This window comes from Capricornis sumatraensis, chromosome 10, assembly GCF_032405125.1.
Source record: "Capricornis sumatraensis isolate serow.1 chromosome 10, serow.2, whole genome shotgun sequence".
NCBI lineage: Eukaryota > Metazoa > Chordata > Mammalia > Artiodactyla > Bovidae > Capricornis > Capricornis sumatraensis.
In genome coordinates this window covers 65,129,434-65,154,847 of record NC_091078.1, presented here as the reverse complement: position 1 = coordinate 65,154,847, position 25,414 = coordinate 65,129,434, and the positions used below count along the sequence as shown (strand labels likewise).

At 40.6% G+C, this 25,414-nt stretch overlaps 1 protein-coding gene across 1 annotated transcript in view; it reads left to right on the top strand.

Moving 5' to 3' along the window:
- Positions 1 to 10,386: 10,386 nt before the first annotated feature.
- Positions 10,387 to 25,414, top strand: part of GRM7 (glutamate metabotropic receptor 7) — an 881,213-nt gene continuing 866,185 nt past the window's right edge. Inside the window, exon 1 of the mRNA XM_068982114.1 lies at positions 10,387 to 10,905. Within this exon, the coding sequence (XP_068838215.1) occupies positions 10,387 to 10,905 (519 nt within the window). The remainder of the gene's footprint in view (positions 10,906 to 25,414) is intronic.

Sequence of the window (25,414 nt, the reverse complement as noted above, 5' to 3'; positions counted from 1 at the left end):
TCAGCCCTCTAAAGTTCTTTTGTCTTAATTTAATCTTTTGATTTCATAGAGTTCCTAAAGTATCCTTTCAGTTACAACTGAGTCAAAAGTGCCCCAACTCTAGCAGTCATATACAATTTTGAGCTGCTCTGGAAATAAATAACCATATTGTTAACTATGTTTGACTCTACCAGGTTACTTTTTATTGACTGGCTATCTCTCCATATATCTTTCCTGACTGGATTAACTAGGTAATGCAGACTTTACCATCCCACAGACTTGAAACTTTGACCCATAAGTAAGAACACAAGGTTGAACAAATCTAAGAAAGGAAGATTTGCCAAAAACTCACAAGGAACCAACAGCTGCCTTTATGACAGCTGAGTGTGGCAAGATGTGGAAAAGGCTGACATGATGTGACATAGATGACTTAGAGAATACTATCGTGGATGAAACCACGGGATACCACCTTCTAAAGAGTAAGAAGGCAAAGCAAGAGACTCAAATGGCATTTTATATTCAAAGATTTCTAGGAGCAGACCTGAAGTAGGAATGAGACAGGTGTGGTCTTAACATCCTAAATAAGATGTTATAATATTTGAAAGAGATTTATAATAAAGTGTTATGAATTCCTTTTTTAAAGCATTAGTTATAATGTTCAGTTCAGTTCAGTTCAGTCGCTCAGTCGTGTCCGACTCTTTGCAACCCCACGAATTGCAGCACGCCAGGCCTCCCTGTCCATCACCAACTCCCGGAGTTCACTCAGACTCACATCCGTCGAGTCGGTGATGCCATCCAGCCATCTCATCCTCTGTCGTCCCCTTCTCCTCCTGCCCCCAATCCCTCCCAGCATCAGAGTCTTTTCCAATGAATCAACTCTTCGCATGAGGTGGCCAAAGTACTGGAGTTTCAGCTTTAGCATCATTCCTTCCAAAGAAATCCCAGGGCTGATTTCCTTCAGAATGGACTAGTTGGATCTCCTTGCAGTCCAAGGGACTCTCAAGAGTCTTCTCCAACAGCGCAGTTCAAAAGTATCAATTCTTCAACACTCAGCCTTCTTCACAGTTATAATATTAATCACTGTTAGATTTGTAGGGAAATGTTTTGCAAGAAGCAATGTAAATATAAGTATAAAAGTTCATGAGGAAACATTATACAAGTTTTTATTTTATCGATAATTATAAAAATCATGGCACATAGTTCATACTAAGAGAAATGTTAAAAGTCAGAGAGCAAAAAAAGACCAAAACACGGTTCTTCAGTTTATAGATGACAAAAATGGATGAGTTGAAAATTTTGCCTAGATTATGGGATTTTAACCTTTTATATAAACTTTATTGAGGTATAATTTAGATAAACAAAAGTATATACTTATAAATATATGGATTGGTGAGTTTATAAATATATAAACTAGGCATAAAACTTTATATAAGAAAAACCACCACAAATAAAGATGTATAACACTTCCATCATCCTGCAAAGGTATTTTATACTCCTAGTGACTCATTCCACCCCCTTTTCTCAGACCCAGGCTGATCTGCTATCACTGCATATTAATTTTGACTTTTCTAGAATTTCATGTAAAATGTTTCATATTGCAGACACTCCCTTTTGTCTTTCTTCCTTTACTTGGCTTTAAAATTTTTGAGATATGTCTATTATAAATATTAGTTTGTTTCTTTTTATAGCTGAGTAGCATTCCATTGTATGGGCATACCACTTGTAGTTCACGTTTTGATGGAAATTTTTTTTTTTTCCATTTTAGAGTTATTTTGAATAGCTTGACTATAAACATTTATATAGAAAGAGTGTGGACATACATTGTCATTTCCTTGGGTAGAAGTGGAACTGTGGAGCTGAATGATGAGTGTATGTTTGCCTTTATAAGAGACTGAGAAGAGCTTATCTGAAGCTGCTGTGCCATTTTGCATTCTGGCAGTGTGTGAAAGTGCTAGTTCTGCTCTCTCCTTTCCAATACTCAAAATGATCCGTCTTTTTAATTTTAACCTTTCTAATAGATAGTGGGATCTCATTATGGTTTTAATTTGCATATCCCTAAAAACTAATGGAGTGGAACATCTTTTACGTGCCTACTGCCTTCTGTGTATTTTCTTTAGTGAACTTCTATATTCTTTATCTGTATGTGGATGTATTATATAATCTTCTTGTGCACAAGTTTCTTATGAAATAAATGTTCTGTGCAATTTTCTTCATTTCTGATTCCTCCTCTACTTTTTAAAAGTCTATGTAAGATTGATATTTTTCCTTACATTGTTGATCAGCTTCATCAAGGGAAGCCATCTGAACCTAGAATTTTTGTGAGAAGTGTTTTTCAATATGTTACTTTATTGTGTTTATCTTATTCAAACAGCTTTGTTGAGATACACCTTATTTATAAAATCTACTGATTTAAAGGGTAAAATTTAGTCATTTCTAGTAAACATTAACATTAACATATTACTATATCAGTTTTAGAATATTTGTATTTCCCTAATAACATCTATCATGCCCATTTCCAGTTAATCCCCATTTAGACCACCAGTCCCAGACATGGGAAGGTTTTCCACTGTAAAGGAAATTTAACAAACATAAAACTTTTAGATTTTTTCTTACTTTTTGAGTCAGTCTTGGTGAGTTACATCTTTCAATTCCCCATTTTGCATCATTTTTTTGATATAAAAATTTTCATGAAATTTCCTTACAGTTTTTTCATGAGTCTAGGATCTAGAGTAATGCCTTTTCTTTTTACACTGGTTGATTCTTCTTTATTTTTTCTTAATCTATCCAGCTTAGAAATATTCAGTTTACTGGTCTTTACAAAGAGTGACTTTTGGTATTACTGGTTTCTCTCTTTTTGCTCTTTTCTGTTTCACTGATTTATACTCTTTATTCTTTCTTTTTAATTATATCTAATTTATTTTAGTTTTCTATTATCTAATGCAGTTTAGAAGATTGAATTAAATGTATGTTTTCTTTTCTACTATCAGGCTTTAAGCTATAAATCTCTTCCTAAGACCTGCCTTAGCTATGGTAAACAGATTTTGACAGGATTTTTTGTTATCAATCATTTAAAAATATATTCTAATTTATCTGGATTTTTTAAAATGTGAGTTAAATTTCATTTTAAATATGTGTTGTTTAAATATCATATAGTAAAGGATTTTCTAGATATCATTTTGTTACTGATTTTCTAGTTAATGCCATTGTTATGAGAATGAGTTCAATCATTTTAAGTGTATTGAGACTTGTTTATAGAACAATATATGGTCTATCTTGAACAGTGTTCAGTGTTCAAGTTCATCTTTCTTATCTTTTGCAGTGCATAACTGCTGTTACACACATGTAGTGAATTATAAATAATGTATTTTTTCAGCTCTAGACTTCCACATATCTTTATAGTTTTCACTTCTCTCCTCATTGCATTCATGTTTCCCTCAAATGTTTGAAGATCTTTACACTAGCTGTTTATATTTATTTCCTGTTGCTGTGTCACAAACTACCACACATTTAGTGGCTTAGAAACAATACTTATTTATCTCACAGTGTTGTGCTGTGCTATGCTTAGTCACTCAGTCATATCTGACTCTTTGCAACCCCATGGACTGTAGCCCACCATGCCCTCCTCCAGGAGACCTTCCCAACCCAGGAATTGAAGCCAGGTCTCCTGCATTGCAGGCAGATTCTTTACCAGCTGAGCTACCAAGGCATCTCAGTATCTTACAGTAGAGATGGTAATATGATTTTTATTCTTTGCTTTGTTTATGTGGTATGTCTCATTGATTGATTTACTGATATTGAACCATCCTTGTATCCTCAGCATAAATCTCGTTTGATTAATGTTTCTGATGCCTTTAATGTATTTCTGAATTTGATTTGCTAATATTTTGTTGAGGAAATTTTCATCTATGTTCATTGGTGTTATTGGCTTGTAATTTTCTTTCTTTGTGGTTTCTTTGCCTTGTCTAGCCTTAGAGAATTATTTCAGAGTGTTCTTCTTTTGCATTTTTTTTGGAATAGCTTGAGAAGGGTAGGCATTAACTCTTCTCTAAACATTTAAAATAGTTCACCTTGGAAAGCTCTCTGGTCCTGGACTTATGTTAGCTGGGAGTGTTTTATTGCTTATTTTGTGTCATTACTGGTGATTGGCCTGTACATTTTTTCTATTCCTAGTTCAATCTTAAGAGATTATAACATTTCTTGAAATTTGTCCACTTCTTCTAGAGTGTCCAGTGTATTTGGGATATAATTGTCATGATTCTTTGTATTCTGTAGTGTTAGTTGTAACTTCTCTTTCATTTGTTATTTATTTTGTTCTTCTTTCATCTTCTTTTTTTCTTAATGATTTTGGCTAAATCATTTTCTTAATGATTTTATATTTTCAGAGAACCAGGTCTTAGTTCTGTTGATCTTTTTATTTTTAGTCTTTATTTCATTTATTTTATTTCTGCTCTGTTTTTTAGTATTTCTTTCCTTATACTAACTGTGGGTTTTATCCTTCTTTTTCTTGTTCCTTTAATTGTAAGGTTAGGGTGTTCATTTAAGATTTTTCATGTTTCTACAATAGATTGTATTGCTATAAACTTCTCTCTTATTACTGCTTTTGTTGAATCCCATAGACTTTGCATCATTGTTTTTCTGTTTTCATTTGATTATAAGATGAACATAAATTGTGATTTTAAGATAATTTAAAAACTCACCCATTATACTGAAGCCTTCTTAACTTTTAATCTTACTTCCCACTCAACTGGTCATTTGAAATCACTGATGTATCGGCTTTTATATCATATGCTTAAGGCCTGGATTCATGATAAGAGGTGGTTCTAAGACCACTACACACTCCATATCATAGAGATTTAAACTTTCTATAGTTCATTCTCACAGGATTCTAAGAATAAGTAGCAATTTATTAATTATCTGCTTATTTTTAATCAATGGCTACCTAAATTAGTGTTCTCAATTTTGAGAGACTCAACTGGAGTGAGTCACTAGCTTAAGTGAGGCATGGAATATACTGGTGAACCAATGGAATGTTCAAAGACAAATACAGCTTCAGGCATTGCTGGATCCAGAGTCTCAGATGACTCATCAAGACTCCCCTTTTTTCTCTGTATCTTTGATGTTCTTTTTATGGGTGGATTTTATACTTAGGTGAGCTTTATCCGTGTGATGGAAAAGACAGCTACTGGAAGCTCCGATTTCTATCTTCATAAGTAAGAAGTCAAAAGGAATCGATCTGCCTTATCTAAGTACTGGCAAATCTCAGGTCCTTTACCTGTCCTCAAACTCGTCAGCAAGGGGAGAGAAGACTCAGTTTTGCCAACACTAGATGTGGGCCCACACCTGAGTTTGGACACGGGAAGTATTAAGATTGACAGCTCCACCTCAGCTCATAGAGACCTGGAGGAGTTCTTTACCAGAGAAATAGCTCATGAGGATACTAAAGGAACATAAGGAATATTCCAGCTCCTATCAACTTAGGGAAATGTACAAAACTTAAAGCTCCTTAACAAGATGGAATCGGGAAATGGATGGAGTCAGTGATACAGATGTCTGCTACAAGTAAATACGATAGCAAAGTAAAACAGTAAAAATATAAGTTTTTCTATTTCTCTCTCTCCCTCTTTCCAAGAAAAAAAAGTGACCTTGACCTAGTAATGCAATAAAAATGTAAGATTGTATTTTTATAAAAAGCTATGAATGGAGACATACATGAAGGATGGAAGGATAGAAGAAGAGCCAGAGTACTTCAGCAGCAGTAGCAAGAGTAGCAGCACTTAAGAAGGAAGACTTTGTAAACTACAAATTAGATTTAAATAGAGAAGGAATTGAAAATGAAGGCATTATTTTCTACAGAAGATGATGGGCATGGAGAACAACAAAAAAATAAATAAAAGAGATGATTAACAAAATACAATGGTAAGAATGTAAGTTAGGACTGAGTACTTAACTGTCATTTTTATTAATCTCTCGGTGAAGATAGATAAGTGACTACAGAAATCCAAGCCTGTGGACACACTTGATAATTATGATCATTGTGCTTAAAACCAGATTCTTCTTTAATTGAATATTACACTAAAACAATGAATGGCCAAGTTTTAATCACTCTTACATAAAGATTTTCCATTTATATAATCTCAAACAAAACAAAACAAATTCTGTATCACCTGTTAAGTTCCAGACCCTATGCACTTACTGTGGCTGAAGATAGAAAGATTTTGCAAGTTCAGCATCACTTTCCTGCTTGGAGCAGTCACCCTTACTCTTTTGTTCAGGTCCTGACCATCCTCAACCAGCTTACGACAATGGCGATGGCCTCCATTATTGGGCCAGCTATGAACACCTGATTCAGGAAGAACCAATTAAAGCCTGCCCTTAGAGTTGATCAAGAGCCATGAAATTATAGTATTGCAATCTTATGCAATTTTTGTAAAACAAAATTATTTCAGAATCTACTAAGTATCCTTTAAGTTCTAGAAAGTACATTCTGTGACTAAGAGGATAACAATTTATCTGCCATCATTTCTGCTCTGCCCACTTTACGTTTCTGTCACTGTGATAGAAAAGCAGTGGGAAATGGCAAAAACCAGTTATGATTCATTCAACACACGAGTGCTTCTTAGGTACAAAACACCATTCTGAACATTGTCCTGGATGAAAAGATAAATAATACCCAGCTCTTACCCTCAAGGATCTTACAATTTGGCAAGGGAAATAAAACATGCACATAGATGACTGCAATAAAAAGAGGATAATGATTACTGCCAGATGTTTGGGGAGACTGAGCAGAGCAAAGGGAGAATGCAGAATAAGGCAACATTCAGTAGTCAGCCAAGAACTATTTGTTGAACAGTTGCAAGATGTGAGCTGGAAATGGAAGAGGAGAACATAGATATTCACATGGGCAACTGAAAAATCAAGTGATATTACTTGTAACACAGCTCTCCAAATATATTTTTGGCACCAGGTTCCCAATATATAGCCTTAAATTAAAAAGCCAATAAGGATATAGCCTCTGTCAAGTATAGCCTGAGGTACTGATGCCTAAGTACTAGAATCACCATTTTTCTGTTCCCAAGTATGCCTTTCTATTGCTTTGCTTCTTCCCCCTTTTCAAATTAGCTAATTCTACCTTAATAGGATGCCTAGTCTACCTGTTCCACCCTTCTTGTTCCTATATAGTAGAATAGGTGAATTATAAGAGGATTTTTAACTTCAAACAACTGAAAGAAAATATTACATAACTGGGGAAAAAAAGGCATGTGTGGATCCAAGAGTTCACGTGTTTTAATCAGGCCCCTATCTCTCTCTTCCCCGGCCCTTCTTCTCTCTTCCTTTTCACCTCTCTGGTATCTCTCATTAGAGGATTCAAATATCTCCCTGTCCATGTAGCAGCTTCTAGCACAGCTACAGGCTTATACCCTCACAGCTCCAGGTGGCTGGAAGGAGGCAGGGCTATCTCAGGTAGCATAAGGTGGCACTTATGTACACTTACTCCTTGGAAGAAAAGTTATGGCCAACCTAGATAGCATATTCAAAAGCAGAGACATTACTTTATCGACTAAGGTCCGTCTAGTCGAGGCTGTGGATTTTCCAGTAGTCATGTATGGATGTGAGATTTGGACTGTGAAGAAGGCTGAGCACCGAAGAATTGATGCTTTTGAACTGTGGTGGTGGAGAAGACTCTTGAGAGTCCCTTGGACTGCAAGGAGATCCAACCAGTCCATTCTGAAGGAGATCAACCCTAGGATTTCTTTGGAAGGAATGATGCTAAAGCTGAAACTCCAGTACTTTGGCCACCTCATGCGAAGAGTTGATTCATTGGAAAAGACTCTGATGCTGGGAGGGATTGGGGGCAGGAGGAGAAGGGGACAACAGAGGATGAGATGGCTGGATGGCATCACTGACTCGACGGATGTGAGTCTGAGTGAACTCCGGGAGTTGGTGATGGACAGGGAGGCCTGGCGTGCTGCGATTTATGGGGCCTCAAAGAGTCAGGCACGACTGAGTGACTGAACTGAACTGATGTACACTTTATGTAGCAGAGCATCACGTCTATGAGTAATAGATAATCACACTGTATACAGGGGTAGGTTCTTGTATTTATTATTTATTATAGTAGTGTTTCCTTGAAAATGGCAGTAAAGTGTACAAAATCAAATAGTATAACATTGTCCAAAAGATATACATAAAGCAATTTCAGGAAAGGGGCCCCTTTTTCTTCTAACTCTGGCACAGTGTCTATTGGACCATGGTAGTTCCGTGTGGCTATCCTAGTTGTTCCGCCAGGAGTCCAAGGATTAGCTATGCATGACTATGGTTGGCCTCTATTCACATCCTTGAACTCATCACTGTAACCAGAAGATTTTTTGTTTTTCCTCCTCAAACTTTAAATACTGAAACCTGCAGGAAGGGCAATATCTGAAAAGAAATTAATGGACTGGACTGTCCCTAGATGGGAGATAAATAGGTGACTAGAAGGAAAAAAAATAAGTCCTCTGTATCAGGAAATGTTTGAAATGTTGTTTGGCCATCAGAAAACAGGTGTTGCGACCCATAAAGGAACAGAGGATATTGGTCTAAAAACACTACCATGGCCAAAGAGGCATGGCCTATTTTTAACAGAGGATTTGAGAGTTAAAAGATAACTTGTAGAACATTCAATCCAGTTTCCTTATTTTACTGGTGGAGAAACTAAAACCCAGACAAAGGAACAGACATGCCGAGGTAACACAGGTGGCTGATGGAAGATACAGCTGCTCATCTTCTGACTTTTTAGGTTTATGTGTTGTGTGTGTGTGTGTGTTTTGTACAAGGACATTTTTCTTTAGAACATTAACGTTAAAATAAAAAGATAGTCTTGTTTTTGGTTTTATCTCCACCCTCGATTCAATGTAAGATGATTTTGCTGCACTCCAACAGTAAGCCACAGCAAGAGTTGAGTTCACCTTGTTGAGTACACTTTGGTACCACGGACAGAGACATTGCCTTTCCTTAAGCAGGAAAGGCAATGTCTAGGGCCACTTATGGCTTTAACGGGCCAAGTTTGGGTTGGAACTGAAGGAGGGAACACCTTTGAAAAGCAGCTTCCTTACTGCACTGAAAACTGCTCTGGCATCCTGTTTCTTTCCCCTCTGCCCACATCTTCAGTCAGAAGAAAAAAAAAAAAAAAGAATAGCATACTGGATTGATGGGGAGATTTCTGCCTAACCCTCTTTCTTCCTCCTACTGTCACCTCTTGCTTGCTATTTTCTGTCCGCGAAAACCTGACTCCGGCCCAAAAGCATCTCTGGAAGTGGGTAGGAGGGAGCCTTCCACCTGTCAGCGCTAGAGAAGAAGGTGCGCTCTGCGGAGTTCTCAGTTGTTCCATCTCTTGCTTTGAGAGGAAGAAAAAGAGTGAATCCGCCACAGATTTGCTGGAGATTAGGGTTAGTTAGTTCGTCCAGCTCCGGTCACAGTAACCCCTGTACACCAAGGCTGCACTTCCATTCCCCACGTTTCTCATTGTCGTCTTTCCTTACAGGCTAGCCCAGTGCCTGGCTTCAGAGAAGTCTCTGGTTAAAGGTTCTTTACGTCATAAATCAGGTTCCTGTGTGTGTGTTTCTTACGCAAAACTGATACAGACGGATTAGCAGTAGAGACTAGGGTCTCCCTACTCCTCTTCACCTTCGACCACAGCATCTTGCAACTACCTTGCATTCTCCCGGAGCTCACAGCTCCGGCTCCGACCTCAGGGTTGGGAGCAGTCAGCCCCAGACAGCACCGCCCTGTCCCGGGGCCGATGCCACCAGTGCCTCAAATGTGTGTGTCAGTGCAGGCGGGCGAGCCAGAGGCTTCTACACTGAGACAGGAGCAGGAATTCAGCTTTCGCCTGCGACCTGCAATCCCCAGATTCCCTGGGGACCGCGAAACTCCCAATCGGAGGCAGCCCCCCCCCCCCCGCTCCAAGCCGCCCACCCATTCCCCCCTTTACCTCCTCACGCAGCCCCTCCCTGCGTGATGATGCAAACCAGTGGGGAGGGCGGGCTCTGAGAAGGGTGGGGAGAGCCGGAGAGCGAGCGAGGGTGGGAGGGAGTGGGAGGAGGAGGAGAGGGAGCCGAACGACCATTTAAAGCGATAGCAATCCGTGCCCTCTCCCTAGTGCTGGGCTGTTGGAGAGCTCGAGCTGCAAGCCGCGGAGCTCGAGCGCGAGCGCGGCGCGCCGGCCGGGGAACCCCAGAGCGCACGGCACCCCAAGCTGGCAGGCTCCGCGGGGCCCCCTACCCTCGCCGGCTGCCCCTCCCCGGGCACCCCCACCGTCCTCGCCAGCGGGAGCTCCTGGGCTTCCCACGAGAAGCTCACCCCAAGGAGCCCGAACCCCGGCGAGCCCGCCACCGTCCCCTCCAGCGCCGCCGCAGCCGCTGGAGCAGCATGGTCCAGCTGGGGAAGCTGCTCCGCGTCCTGACTTTGATGAAGTTCCCCTGCTGCGTGCTGGAGGTGCTCCTGTGCGCGCTGGCGGCGGCGGCGCGCGGCCAGGAGATGTACGCCCCGCACTCCATCCGGATCGAGGGGGACGTCACCCTTGGGGGGCTGTTCCCGGTGCACGCGAAGGGTCCCAGCGGAGTGCCCTGCGGCGACATCAAGAGGGAGAACGGGATCCACAGGCTGGAAGCGATGCTCTACGCCCTGGACCAGATCAACAGCGATCCCAACCTGCTGCCCAACGTGACGCTGGGCGCGCGGATCCTGGACACTTGTTCCAGGGACACTTACGCGCTAGAACAGTCGCTCACTTTCGTCCAGGCGCTCATCCAGAAGGACACCTCCGACGTGCGCTGCACCAACGGCGAGCCTCCAGTTTTCGTCAAGCCGGAGAAAGTAGTTGGAGTGATTGGGGCTTCGGGGAGTTCGGTCTCCATCATGGTAGCCAACATCCTGAGGCTTTTCCAGGTAGGGGGGCGCTCCCACTGGGGCAGAGCGTGCCGTAGCTCCCCGCGCTCTTAATCCTAAAAAAACACTGGCTTGGACTGGAGGGGCGCGGGGTCAGGTCAGCCTTCTCTCATTGCCGCCCTGGAGATCCTGCCGAATCCCTCCCGCCCCACGCGAGTAGGTACTTTCCCCGTTGGGTTCATTTCCCTTCCATCTCTCCCCTGTCCGCGCTCCACTCCATCCAGCTTGACATCCTGGATTTATGGCCCCATTTACAAGAAGCAATCTGCGAAAAACAAGGCGATGATTTAAATGGGTTTGCATTAGAGTGAAATATGGTCCAAAAACTGGCTCGTAAAAGTGCCAGGTTCCTGTGAGAGCCGGTTAAGCGCAAGGAATTTGAAAGATGAGAAGACGCCTCGAAACTGGGCATTTCTCAACTCCCAGCTTCTCAGCCCCACGCCACCCGGCAAGACGCAGCTCCCCAGGAAAATGTCGAGAAAAGATTAGGGAGGCACTTCTTAGACCGGAGGGCTAGGTCTTCACCTACATCCGAATGTTAATTGCCCAGTTCTCCCAGGTCGGATTTCCCGACCGGTAGCCTGTCTTTGAGAAGGCATGGGGCAGAAGACGAGGGGGACGGCCCCCAAGTGGGGAGAGGCCACCCACAGACGTGACCCCCAAATGATTTGCTCTGGGCAGTTGTTTGCACCGTCTAAATTGCATTTGCAATCCAGCCACTGGCAGGAGCTGGGCGATCAGCTTTCTACTCTTCCATTTCGGAGCCCAGAGATGAGCTCATGCTAACTGCGAAACAAAATAGCTTTCTCTGCCTCCTCCCTCCGCCCATCCTTTCCCACGACCTCCCTAACGCAACCCCCAACCCAATCCTGGGCTTTGAGGACGGTTCTTAGAGTCAGGCGAGAAGGCACCTGGAGGGAGGCAGTAGGGTGCGATGAGCAAGGCTGGGCGTTCCTCCTGCTGGGGTGCGAGAGGGCGACGGCGAAAATGGGAGAAGGCGGATGGGGCAGCTGAGCGATGGGTTGGTTAGTCTTCTGCAGTGCTTTCTCTCGCAGTCTGCTCGCCGAGCCTCAGCCCCAGGGCTCGTGCGCTGCACTGGGTATAAATGATGGCTGTGAATTAAAAAACTGAATTTCAGGGTCCGCGTGACTATGGGTTCCCTTTTCCTGTTTCGCTGTCTTTCTTACTGTCTCTCTTTCTCTCCTCGTGTCTCTTTCTCCGTGCTTTTTTTTCCCCACGCCCTCCTCTATTTTTAATTCCCCCTTTCAATTTCTACCTCTCTTCTCTTTCTCTACCTTTATCTCCAAGGTTTGTTGTTGTCGTTCATCTCTATCTGGAAGTGATGTATTTTTTTTAATGCACAGCTCTCTCCCTGCCTGGTAGTGTCCAAACTCCCTCACTCCCTTCTCAAAATCTTCTGTTTGACCCTTATGCTCACTCTGTCCAGAGAGTTGGCTCCCTCTCAATTGCCTTTCCCTAAGGGTGTTGGGTTTCTGGAGGGGACTCCAGATGAGAGTCCAGCCATCACCTCCATCTGCTCCCAGGAGTATAAAGTTTGTGTTTGTGCCAGTAAGAAGGGTACCTGTCCAAGGCTGCAGTCTGGTATGGACCCTCTGATCCCGTGAGCATCCTTAGTGCCTCCCTGGGATGCTGTCACAGAGATCTCTAGATGTTTGCAAACCCTAAAGTGCCTGGGGAGGAAGCCTTCACTTTGAGTTGATGTGTTCCAGAAGAGCCTGGATTGTTGTAAGCAAAACCCAGAAGCAATTCCTTTACCTCTGAGGTTAAGCCAGAGAACCTGAGGAGGCAGTAAGGAGGATGAGGCCAGAGGTTGCCTGAAAACCACAGAGGTGACTCACAGAATTTTAACTGGAGCTCTGGGAGTTGAAGGCCCATTTGCTCTTTGACATTTTTTTTCTTTTATTAATTATTTTACCGCCTGTTTCTCTCTTTCCTCAGAGCTTGGGTAGTGCTGCAGATGGGCCTGCCTGTCTAAAACAGAGTGAAATCTGAAAGTCAGGAGAGAGCTTGCAGACCAGGCTCACAGATTGGATTGTGTTTGCTGAAAAAGATTCCAGGGGGAGCTGATTCCCTTCTCTGGTGTGTGGACCTGAGGGAGTTGCGAGAAAAAACGCTTGCCTTGTGCTTAGTTCCCGCATTCCCTGGGCTGGGGAGGAAAGGAACTGAATGCCAGCGTTAGCAGTGTGGGTTGGGGCCAAAACCATTCAGAGAAAACACTGTCATTTTTCTCTAATTTGCAAATTTCAGCTATTCATGTTGGACTAAACAGCTGAGGGAAAAGAACCCCCAGTTTTCACCTGTATTTATTGAGAAGAGGCTGATAGCAGGAGGGATGCAGCAACTTGTAGCTTGTGCTGTGAGCTGGGTATAAGCATTAGTGTGGCCATCCCAGTTAGCCATTGCCCATGTTTAAATATATAGAGATCGATTTTGACAGTCTCTTCCAGTAGCCTTTTTTTTTTTTTTTTCTTGCATGTGATCTTAGAAACTCCTGGCGTGCAAGTCCAATCACCAGTTTCCTAGCCTCTTTAAAACTGCAAAATGAATAGAGAAAATAGTGGAACACAGACCCATTGTTCAAAGGCACAGTCACTTTGGGGAGAGAGGACAAGAATGGTGGGTGCAGTCTTCTCTGGGATTGCAGAGTTCAGCTCAATTAAGATTGTCCTGTATAAAAGAAACTCCTCTAAATGACTGAATTCTTAGTTCTCCAGAGATTCAAGTTTTCTTTTGCCTGGTCACTGTGGGTTGCTGTGGGGAATATGCCAAACTGATCACTTGAGGTAAAAATTTATGGTGAGATAAACTTCTAGGTTGGGGGAAGGAATACTTGGTGACTTAAATGGGGGATGCTAAGCACTGAGGGTTGGGGGAAGGAGTAAGAAGATAGTAATAGGTGAAACAAATGCTGCAGCTGCCAGCAAAGCCTGGAATGAAGTTCTTTCATGAAAGTGAGGACCAGGGCAAGATTGAGTACTCAGATGTAAATAGTGTCTCTGACTTGGAATCCTTATCTGCTGGTGGGCCAGAACTGAGTGAGTACTCTCTCTTTTCTGTATGCACACTGTGTTGGTTAGTCAGTGACATGTCAGAACACAGGAATCATACCCAGTGGATCTTTCAAATCCAGGAATTTGAGGCTAATGAAATTAGTGTGTGGCCAGGGCTCTGCCAACTAGAATTAAGTCACTGCAACAGCCCTGCAATGCATTTTCAGCCTGAAAGAAGCATCAGGGAGGCATTTCTAGAGATTTGTTTCTGAGCTTGTACAAAATAATACTCTCCTAATGCTAAGAAAGATTAAATGTAAATTAATATTGACTATGAGTAACATATTTTTAAAAAATGATCACAGAGTGGGGGATGGCTTAAAAGTGAAGAGCTTACATAATGTGATGTCCAAAGAATAAATCTCCCCTGACCACTGTTTCATGGGCTATAAGTAAGATATATTATAGTGGAAAGTAATGGGAACGTTTTTATTCAAGGCTTCTCTGCTATTGACTTGAGAGCAAACACTCTGAGAGTATAAATTACTCTTGGTACGTCCTGACTGTGAATGAACAATATTTCACGTTCAGTGACATGGTCTAAGCTACAGACTTGAAATTGAATGACATCTGTTCCAGTTGTTTTGTTCTCTCAGGAGCAACTAGATAGAACAAAGTGGTCAACTTGACCCTTGTGGAAGCATATTGCAAATCTAAACCTGTGGCCCTGGTACCATAAACGAAATGTATTTGTAAATTTGTGTTTTCCTTCTGCTCATTGATGCTTGAGTATAATCTCAAACTTTGGGGGCAGCATTTTATACATAAGTACAAGGTTTTCTTGCTTCTTTCTTTCTCTCTTTCTGCAGCTTATGTAATTGATAGAACTGGGCACCTAGGATAATGTGGTGTTACTATAGTGGGAATAAAAAAAAAAACTCTTACTCTTTAAAAAAATTCACAGATATAGGTGTCAGTGCCATTTGGAAGAGTCTCTATAACAATTTCTGTCTCCACATTTACTGTGTTTCGGCAAATTTACCTAACAGATGGTGAGTGGGCAATTTTTAAAGGGGCATTTTTTAAAAGAGCAGAAAGGGAAGGAATAGAGATAGGCACATACTATATCTAAAGATACCTCCACAAGTATTTTATGTATATATATACATATATATATATATATATATATACACACACACACACACACACACACACATATATATAACCACACACAAACATATGCATGTATATATATACTTATACAATTAAAAAGTCTTTGGATATTTTTTTTTTCTTCAAGAATTACTGAGATAATGGATTACTTCAATTTCACAAACATTTAGGATTTAGCAGATTATAAATGCTCTCTTTGTTACATATAGAAGTTGTATCATGGACTTAAAAGACCACAGTCAATTAGACAAAGTGTACTCTAGTCTCAGTCCTGCCATTAATTAGCTGTGTTACCTTAAGTCATTCAGTTTTTCCAGGCCTCATTTTTCTCATCAGATATTTCTTATTTTTTAAAAATGCACTGAAGTTTCGAATCTCTATGTCACAGTTTAGTTTGGAGAAAATCTGTTCTTGTCCAAGCCCCATGATGTTGTATGTCTAGCTCCAACTTTGAACTTTGAGTGAGTTTGGGGCAACTTTTTAATGATCTTTTCACACAGCTATTTTAGATACTATTGGTCTAGCTGATTTCACCACTCAAACTTTTTCTTGTGTTCTTCTACCAGTGTGTGCCTTTGTCATATGTATCAAGGCTATTGCAGGAAAAATTGCCTGCTGGGTCAGCTTCCTACGTGGTCATATGACACAGGGCAGGGAGTGGGGACTGGATTTTACAGAAGCAGATACAGTTTTCATTATCCACGTCCTCTCCCCTTTCATCTTGCAAAACCAGCAGGCTTTTCTTGGAGAACTGCCAGATAATGACATCCTGCCTCTCTGGCCCCAGGGATGAGTCACAGCAGGTGATCGTTCATGTGTGGGCATCTAAGTCTCTGGGACTCCTCCTTGAGACTTCTTTCAAAGAAGGATGGAAAAAAAAAAAGTCTTTTCTCTGTGGAATTTCTAAGCTAAGGAGACATGTCCCTGGGACTCCCAGTGATCATCCAGCATAAGAAGAGACTTTTTGTAACGTGAAGTCTTGCAGAGGTAAGCAGGGCTGAGTGATGGAGAGAAAGCTGGAATTCTGTTGATACTCTGGAACTCCCAAATCCAACTTTGTCTGAATAGTTGGCAGCCCCTCTGAATTTCCAGTACTTGTCCCTTGAGGTTGTTCTTGTTTGTTTCTGTTTTCAAATTGCCTTTGATGATTTTGAGTTTGTTTTCAGCCATGTTCAACTGAAAGCATCATAGCTAAAAGAGCTACTCTCCTTCATTAATGTTGAGTTTGCTTATTGACATTCCTTAGGCAAAAAATAATAGCTGATATTTTGTTTCAGGAAAATCCGTATAGCCCAGGTTTGAGATACATAAAACTTTGCATCCTCCCCCACTCTATCCAACATTTATTGTTTTACCTTTAAGCATTTATGGAGAAGGAAATGGCAACCCACTCCAGTACCCTTGCCTGGAAAATCCCATGGACAGAGGAGCCTGGTAGGCTACAATCCATGGTGTTGCAAAGAGTCAGACACGACTGAGCAACTTCACTTTTAAGCATTTATGATCATGTATTTCCCATCTTGATGCAGTTGAGAAAGAGAGCAAATACTTCTGATATAAACTGCAGCCTACAGCCCTCCTATTTGGAAGCTTTAGAACAATAGTTGAATTCTTACCGTTTAAGCAGATCTTTTGTTGATGTCTTCAGAGCACAGAAGCATTTTCATGGCATGATACAGTACAAAGTACATTAAGCCTGCTCTACTTCTCACCCTGTTTTAACTTAAATAGTCAAAAAAAGAACAGTCTGAAATACATTTTCCCAACAACTAAAATACACATGTGATTATGTTTAGAAGACATTTATGCAACATGTAGTTAGACTAATAAATTAATGAACCTTTGGCCAATTGGCACAACAAATATAGATGTTCAATGTACTGAATTAAAAAGAAGACAATAACCTATTTTTGCAGGTTAAATAATTACCTGAGAAGAGTATTGTGCCTGCACACTTAATATTATAGTATTTCATACTTGACAAGTAATTTTCTTTCAGTTATATATACTGCCAAATGTTTCTTGGATCAAGTTATTAAGTTATAAAGTCAAAAGTAAAATGATATGAAATTACAATGATAAAGGAAACATATCTCACTTTATGAGAAGTTCTAATTTCTTTTCAATATTACTAGCAGTGACCACAGCGCTCATTGGAGTTCTTACTGTGGGCCACTGTGTCATGTACGTTTAGTTCTGACAGTAGTTCTGCAAACGACATATAATCACACTGTAAGTCTGAAGGAAGTGATTCTCATAGTCCAGAGTCACAGAGCTAGTAAGTGGCAAAGTCTAGATTCATCTTAGATTTGTCTGACAGTGCATTGGTTGTTAGTGACTATGAGCACTGCTCAACTGTTGCACCAATAAAGAAGTGCTTAAAATAATCATAGATTTGCCTACCCTGGAACTGTAGTGATTTAAAGATATCAGAGTTGCTAATTGCTTAACCAAATCTACTTCCAGAAAGAAACAACATTTTATTTCATTTCTTTAGCAAGATAAATTCTGTGCACTCATAGAAACTTGAGAACACAAATCCTTATCTCCAAAGAAAAGATGCTTGTTTTCCATTATTCAACAGGTAGCCCTGTGCAGAGGCAATAAATATATAGTAGACTTTTCATACAAATAAATGAGAAAATATGTTTCTTGTTTTCCTGATTCAGTGCCCATTCATTATGGATTATGATAGTTCTTCCTAAACTTTATTTCATTCACTCCACTCTTTCTATAAACCTCAAGTGAGGGAATCCATCATTCAGATATATGTGTAATGCGAGGGGACTGTATTAATATAATTTCTGGAAGTCAGGTTGATAAAGCACAGGAAGTATATCCTAATAAATGCAACATTAATGTTTGTGTGGGCCGTGAAATGAAGGGTAGGAGAGTTTTCAGTCTAATGGATTATTTTGTCTATGAAAGTGCTGCACATTAATAGTCTTATAATTGGTCATTTACAGAGTCTTCCATCTCTGCGTTTTGTGCTTTCTTTGCTCTGAGGCTGTTGATTCCTTTTCTCATTCTGGATGGAAGATAGCAATGAAGCCACTTCAAAGGGCTCAGCCTGCCTTTTTGTGTTATTGTTCAGTTGAAAATGTTTCTATTTGTTAAAGCACTGTTTAAACATTTTTATTATGTTTTAAACTTGACTGTGTTCTGAAGGTATTAGCACAGGCAGACATAAAGGGGGATGTTTTCCAGGAGAAAACATGCTTTTATCAAAGGAATTATCAGAATTTTCATGTAGAGATTAAGAATCAAATTCTAGCGTTAGACAGACCTGAATTGAAATTCATACTCATGATTTACTACCAGCCTCATCTTGACCAAACTGATACCACATCTCTCTTTAATTTCCTTATCTTTGAATTGGGAACAAGAGAAGTGTGCCTGATGGAGTTACACATAAAGCATGTCTGAGAGAATGATCATACAGATTGCACCAGATACACATGGAAATAGTTTAGCATCGAGTTGAGCATGAGATTAGTGTTTACTACATTTAAGTGCTATTGTTTTATTATCATTATTATGCTGCCATTAAATATCACTGTTACTTAAATGTCATTACTGTTAAGTCTACTGTAAAATTGCAATAATAATTCATGAGGAATTCTCTTCTGTTTCCTTTGTTTAAATCGATATCTATCTATCTATCTGTGTGTATGTATATATATATATATATATATATATATACATACACACATTGGAGAAGGCAATGGCACCCCACTCCAGTCCTCTTGCCTGGGAAATCCCATGGACGGAGTAGCCTGGTAGGCTGCAGTCCATGGGGTCGCTAAGAGTTGGACATGACTGAGCGACTTCCTTTTCACTTTTCACTTTCATGCATTGGAGAAGGAAATGGCAACCCACTCCAGTGTTCTTGCCTGGAGAATCCCAGGGACAGGGGAGCCTGGTGGGCTGCCGTCCATGGGGTAGCACAGAGTCGGAAACGACTGAAGCGACTCAGCAGCAGCAGCAGCAGCATCTATATATATATAGAGAGAGAGAGAACATTTTATCAGTACTACTCAGTGGACTGTGAATTTCCATGGTGCTGGTTAAAACATATCATTCATTGCATGGACTTGGTGTAGTTAGCAGAGAGACTAACAGATTTGAAGTCAGCCATCCGCAAGTGTGAATTCCATGGTGACCCTTTTCTAGCTGTAGAACCTTGAGTAAATCACTTAAACTTTTTGAGCTTTACTGCTTACTAGTTTCCTCATCTATATATTTTCCAAAAATACGTACTAAGCTTCTTCCTTGTGCACTGTTCCACATGCTTGGACGTATCAATGAGTAAATTAGACAAGAGCCTTTATGCATTTCTCCCTCTCTCTCTCTCTGCCTGGCCCCCACCTTTCTTTTCTTGTGCTCTTGTTGATAACAGATGGATGTTATAAATAAATTCTATACTTTGTCACAAGTTGATGGGTTCTATGGGATGAAGAAAAGAATTTGAAGCCACTGAAGAGCCTTGGTTGGGAATGCTAGAGGGGTGTACAGGTGGGTTCTATTTTTAAATAGGGTAGTCAGGCTGGATTTCATAAGTTGACATTTGAGCCAAGACTTGAAGTGAGGGAGTTGTCATAATGCATTAGTGGGGGCCACTCCCTGGAAGCGGGAACATTCGGTGCCCAAACTCTGAGGCATACATATGCCTGGCAGGCTGGGGGAATATCAAGGAGGCCGCCCTGGCTGACTTAGTCAGTGGGGAGGAAGGGGCAGCAGGAGGACTTGAGGTCAGATCACCAAACTGGGTGAGTCCTGGGAGACCACTACACGCATTTTGTCTTTTACTCTAAACGTAGGCAGCCAGAGGCAGGATTTTAGCAAAGGTGTGACATGATCTGTCTCTTGTTTGACAAGCATAACTCTATCTGTGGTCTTGAGGAAGAGGGAGAGAGCAGAATCAGGGAGCCTCTCAGGAGGCAATTATAGCCTCCATGAGGTCCATGTGCCAGGATGTTGATGGCCAGTGTTCTCAGAAGTGGTGCATCGGGAAGACTGTGACAGCATTTCCTGGTAGATTAAATGTGAGAATGGAGAAAAGGGGGTCAAGGGTGAAATCAAGATTTAGTGCCTGCACAACTAGAAAGGTGTGGTTACTATCACATAAAATAGAAAAAGTTTAGGGTAGAGCATACGTTAGGGGATTAAAGGTTTTGGAGGTATAAGACAATATTTTTCTTGACATCCAATTAGAGGTGCTGAATACAGAGTCAGATAGACAAGTCTACAGTTCTGATGAACGGTCTAAGCTAGAAATACATTTTTACTAAAATGGAGATATTAAGGACAATTACATGGAAGAACTATTTTAAAGATAAAATGAAGTAATGTAGTTAACACTGTCTTCTTAACACTTTTAACAACTCTTAGCTAAAATAGCAGTCTGAAATGAAATACCTATATGTTTTGTTTGTTTTTGCAGTAAAACTGAATAAAATGTTGTCACAGTTATTTTATTAGTAATAATATTTGTGACATAGTTGTTTTAGTTAAGACACCATGACTACAAATGTTTAGAATAAACCTTTCAGTCTCCAAATTTTCACTTCTGCTAAGTCACTTCAGTTGTGTCGGACTCTGTGTGACCCCATAGACGGCAGCTCACCAGGCTCCCCTGTCCTTGGGATTCTCCAGGCAAGAACACTGGAGTGGGTTGCCATTTCCTTCTCCAATGCATGAAAGTGAAAAGTGCAAGGGAAGTCACTCAGTCGTGTCCAACCCTTAGCATGGACTGTAGCCTACCAGGCTCCTCCATCCGTGGGATTTTCCAGGCAAGAGTACTGGAGTGGGGTGCCACTGCCTTCTCCACCAAATTTTCACTGCTAGTGTACTTGAAACTGTGTCTTGTAACATTTAATTTAGTTGTGATAGAGTACCTCTAAATAGAAGTAATTCTGAACTATTTAGATCAATGCAGTCTTATATACCTTTTTATATATAATTATTATTTTATGATTCATCAAACCCACTTGAAAATTTGTATCACTGATAAATGAGAATTTAAGCATTTACTCATATATTCAAGGGAAAATCGTACTTGTCATTTCCATTTGGGTACCTACTTTGAACAATTTTCCCAGACATTTCACATTTTCCCTTCACTATGCAATTGAAACATGACAGGGGAAATATTATCTTACTGGTTTTGAGTTCCCCTTATTGTTGATGTTCAGTCGCCCAGTCATGTCTGACTCTTTGCGACCTCATGGACTGCAGCACGCCAGGCCTCTCTGAGTTCCCCTTAGCTATCTGAAAATCCTTAAACCGACTTTGTGGCTTAGCCAAAATTCTCTTCCATATTCATTCCACTAGCAGTTATTGGTCTAGGCATGTACTTATACTAAAAAATGCATGACCACGTTGTCTCTACACATCTATAATTTTATGTTAACACTATCATTATGTAAGCTATATTTTAATTGTAATTATAACAAATTTTACATCAACACATCCATTTCTAGTGTTCATCTAGTGTTCAAGGAGAGAGCAGAATGTAGTAAATTTTATCAAAATATACCATCTGAAGAATAGAACAGAGGGTAATTGTCTAATTCTGTATTCACTATAATTAAGTTCAGTGGAGTTGGCATAATAGAATTAAGACAAAAAAAAAATAGACATTGAGGTACCATGGCTCCCTCTCCTAACACACCCTTTTCATATCAGAGAGCAGCAATGCAGCAGCTTTTTGTACAGAAATGGAGACGGGAAGAGGCCAGAGGATGAATGACAGGCACAAGTAGGGTAGAACTATGAAGAGCAATATGGAAATGAAATTTCACTGTTGACTTTGGTGAGTGGGGGAGATGTATCAGCTTTTGTGCCTACTTTGGTCACATTTTCTGGAACGCTTAAGCCCAGCGTCAACCATACTGTCCCAGTGTCCTCATAAGTAGGAACATACTGTTATTCGAATCTTTGGTTCCTGTTTCTTGATGATTGGTTGAGAAGATTATCACAGGGACTGCATCTTGTGAGTAACTACAGTGTTTTGAAAAGATTGAAATGTACTTAAGAGCAGTAACTCCAACTTTCCTATTTCTTGATCTTGGACTGTTTAAGTCTGGAGTGTAGCAGTAGGTTATGGGGGAGTTTTATTGGAATTTTTGGTTATGCATAATGGTTATAGCATGATGGTTAGGAATGTAGATATTGGTTCAGATTCTGACTTTCCACTTACTAACCGTATGAGCTTGGGAAATTTACCTGATTACCTGAACCTCAGTATCCCCATTTATAAAATGATGGTAATAACATTCCATCATTGTAAGAGGCTTTTCAAGTTTAGAATGAAGTTACCTATGCCAAGCACTTAATACAATGCCTGGAGCACACTGAAGTTGTTATTATTGTTATTATCAATATTATTATTATTATCACAATGCCAGGTACTATTTTTCCTATACCCTTATTCTATTATCTTCTGTCCCCCTTCATTCCTTTCTTGTTTCTGTATGAAGGTAGGCTTGTAACAGAGCATTTTCTTTCACTGATTCTGACCCCTAGTCATCAAGGTGACTGAACCTCGACCCTGCATTCATTGCTATTCATTGAAACAATCCCTGTTTTGAGAAGTTGGATGTTGAAGCCGACTGAGGTCAAAGAGAGAGAAATATTCAGGACATCTTCACTCAGGGGCTAAGGGAAATATTCAGGACTCAGATGGGGAATCAGGCAAAGGGCAGCATGCTTAATTTCCTACTGTAGTGATTAAGAACAAGTCAGACAGTCTGGGTTTAAACTCACTTCCATTAGGCTGGCAATGGGACCTTAGGTGCTTTTGTAAGTCCTATAAGCCTGAGCAGAAATCCCAAAGAGAGCAGTGACATTATCAGGACCTATCATATAGCCTTGTTGTAGTAAGTGAAAAATCCTTTTTAAAGTGTTAAGCACACTGTTTGGCATCTAGTAAAAACATAGTAAGTTGTAACTTCATTGACTACTACCACCCCTAATATTGTTTAAGTAGCTGACCAAATCCGAGGCCCATTCTTTTCTTAAATTGCACATAAACATTTGGACAACCAGCTAACATTTATCACGTGTTGCTTTTATAGACACCCTCCTGACTCCAAAGGTGCTTTTAACACTCTCCCAGTCAGAGCGTGTTTTGGAGATGGGATCAGCACAGCACTGCCTCCATCATCACTGCCGTTACCGTCACTGTACTCCCTTACCGAGCGCTTTCTGTGTGCTGGGCACCACGTTTAGCCCTCCGTATACACTATATCGTGTTGCTCTCACCTCAGGAGACATTATCATCATCCCCAATTTTCAGATAAAGACACTGAGGTGTTGGAAATGTAAGAAACTTGACCCACAGCAAGAGATGGAGGCAGGGAATTCAAATCTCCTTCTCTCTGACTTCAAGAACCCTTAAATATTAGTATGCTATCAATACTACATCCTGTGAAGAAAATCTGCTTCCCTCCACTCTAGTTAGTGCAGAAACGATGCTCAGTCCCCGTATTCCTCTATTGCCCATGCCACTGTGACCTCAGGCCTAGTAGGGAGGAGCGACCTCTTCAACGAACTAACCAATGTTGTTTTTTTCCTTCTTAAGAATCTCCACGTGTTCCTTTTGGTATTTACCTTGGCCTTTTTGAATTCTGACACTCTGTACATGACTCATCCACTCTACCTAATGCTAGTTTATCGAGGTCAAGTATAGGGTCTTACTCATCCTGAAGTCCAGTTACACCCCTGTAACATAATGGCACCCCACTCCAGTGTTCTTGCCTGGAGAATCCCAGGGACGGGGGAGCATGGTGGGCTGCCGTCTATGGGGTCGCACAGAGTCGGACACGACTGAAGTGACTTAGCAGCAGCAGCAGCAACATCTCACTCTGTGCTTTTCTTCTTATAGGACATCTGCAGATATTTGTTTGAATTTTGTTGAATTGTTCTCATCAGTACTACATTAAAAGTTATAGAGAAAGTACTTTCCTGTCAGGAAAGCCATCTAAATAAATTTCTAGATGCTTACTTTTTATAGGATGATTATAGAGGTTATGGATCTTCAGGTAATATCTTTTAGATTAAGTTCTTCATATCACCTTATTTTTACATAGAATGATACATCTGAATTTTCTCTGTCAAACCTATGTGGCTTCACTGGCTTATGACTTAACTTTTTGGTTACATCTTGTTGGCTTTTCCACTTACAATGATATTTGAGCCTGGTATTGCTGGGGTTGAGTGGGAAAGCACATCTTGAGGACATGAATTGGTTTTGTAAAGAACTAACATAAAGAACTAATGTTTTATCATATTCTGCAGAACTCATGAATTTTTTAAAAAATTCTCTAATTCCATTCTTTCAAAGAGTATAAAACCAATTTCAAAATGTTTATCCTAATTTGTTCACCTCCGCCTTCTTAGTCTTAGTGAGAAGAGAGTAAACTGAATGGAAGGAAGTCATTATGACCACTCAGGCCACAAGGAAACGAGTCAGTGCCTGAGCATTATTTTCATCTCTCCCCTATGCATGTGGTCTAAGGTCTTGAATGGTTACTAGGTGAAAATCACCTAGTTGACCACTGCTAATGGATTGTGTCATTTAATCCCCTGGTAGTCATTCAGTGAAAGTATGTATTATTATGGTATCTTATGGAGCACATGCACGGAGCCTAGACTCAGCAACAGTTATTTGCTCATTAAAATATGGAATTTGGACTTGGGTCTCTGACTTCTAAAGCACTTCTAGTGATTTTTACCACTAAATTAAAGTTGTAAAACTCTATGAGAGTAGATAACTTCTAAAATTTGCTCACCTCTAAGTTTTTAGAATTAAATTTTCATATGATTTACAGTCTTAACAGTTAAGACGGGTAGGAGAAATGCCAGCCTGTTGAATGGAATTTTCCTTAAATAAGCCTGTTTTATGACATCAATTCACTCATTCATTCCCTCAGTGTATATTGGATATTCTTTCTGTGCAAAGCCATTTTAGGCATCACAGTGAAGTGTGCGCCCCTTCTATAGACTCTCCCACAACTTCAGAGAAGCCTTGGACTGTTTTGCCACGTACAGAAGGGGGCTTGGGGATGGAAGCCTGGTTTCTCCCCCACTGATAAAACTAAGACATACTCACGTTAGTTCACAGGCCTCTTGATTCCATGGTGTAACAGTACAAATGAACCTTACCATTTTGCCTGCAATTAATGATACGAAGGCTTTGGATTTGGACATAGAAAATGGATGCAATCGTGTGCTTGTTGGTTATACATGTATATGGGTATCATATGTTATCAGCCTGCAGCTATCTGCCAGCCACCACTACAACATTTCACAGACCAAATAAA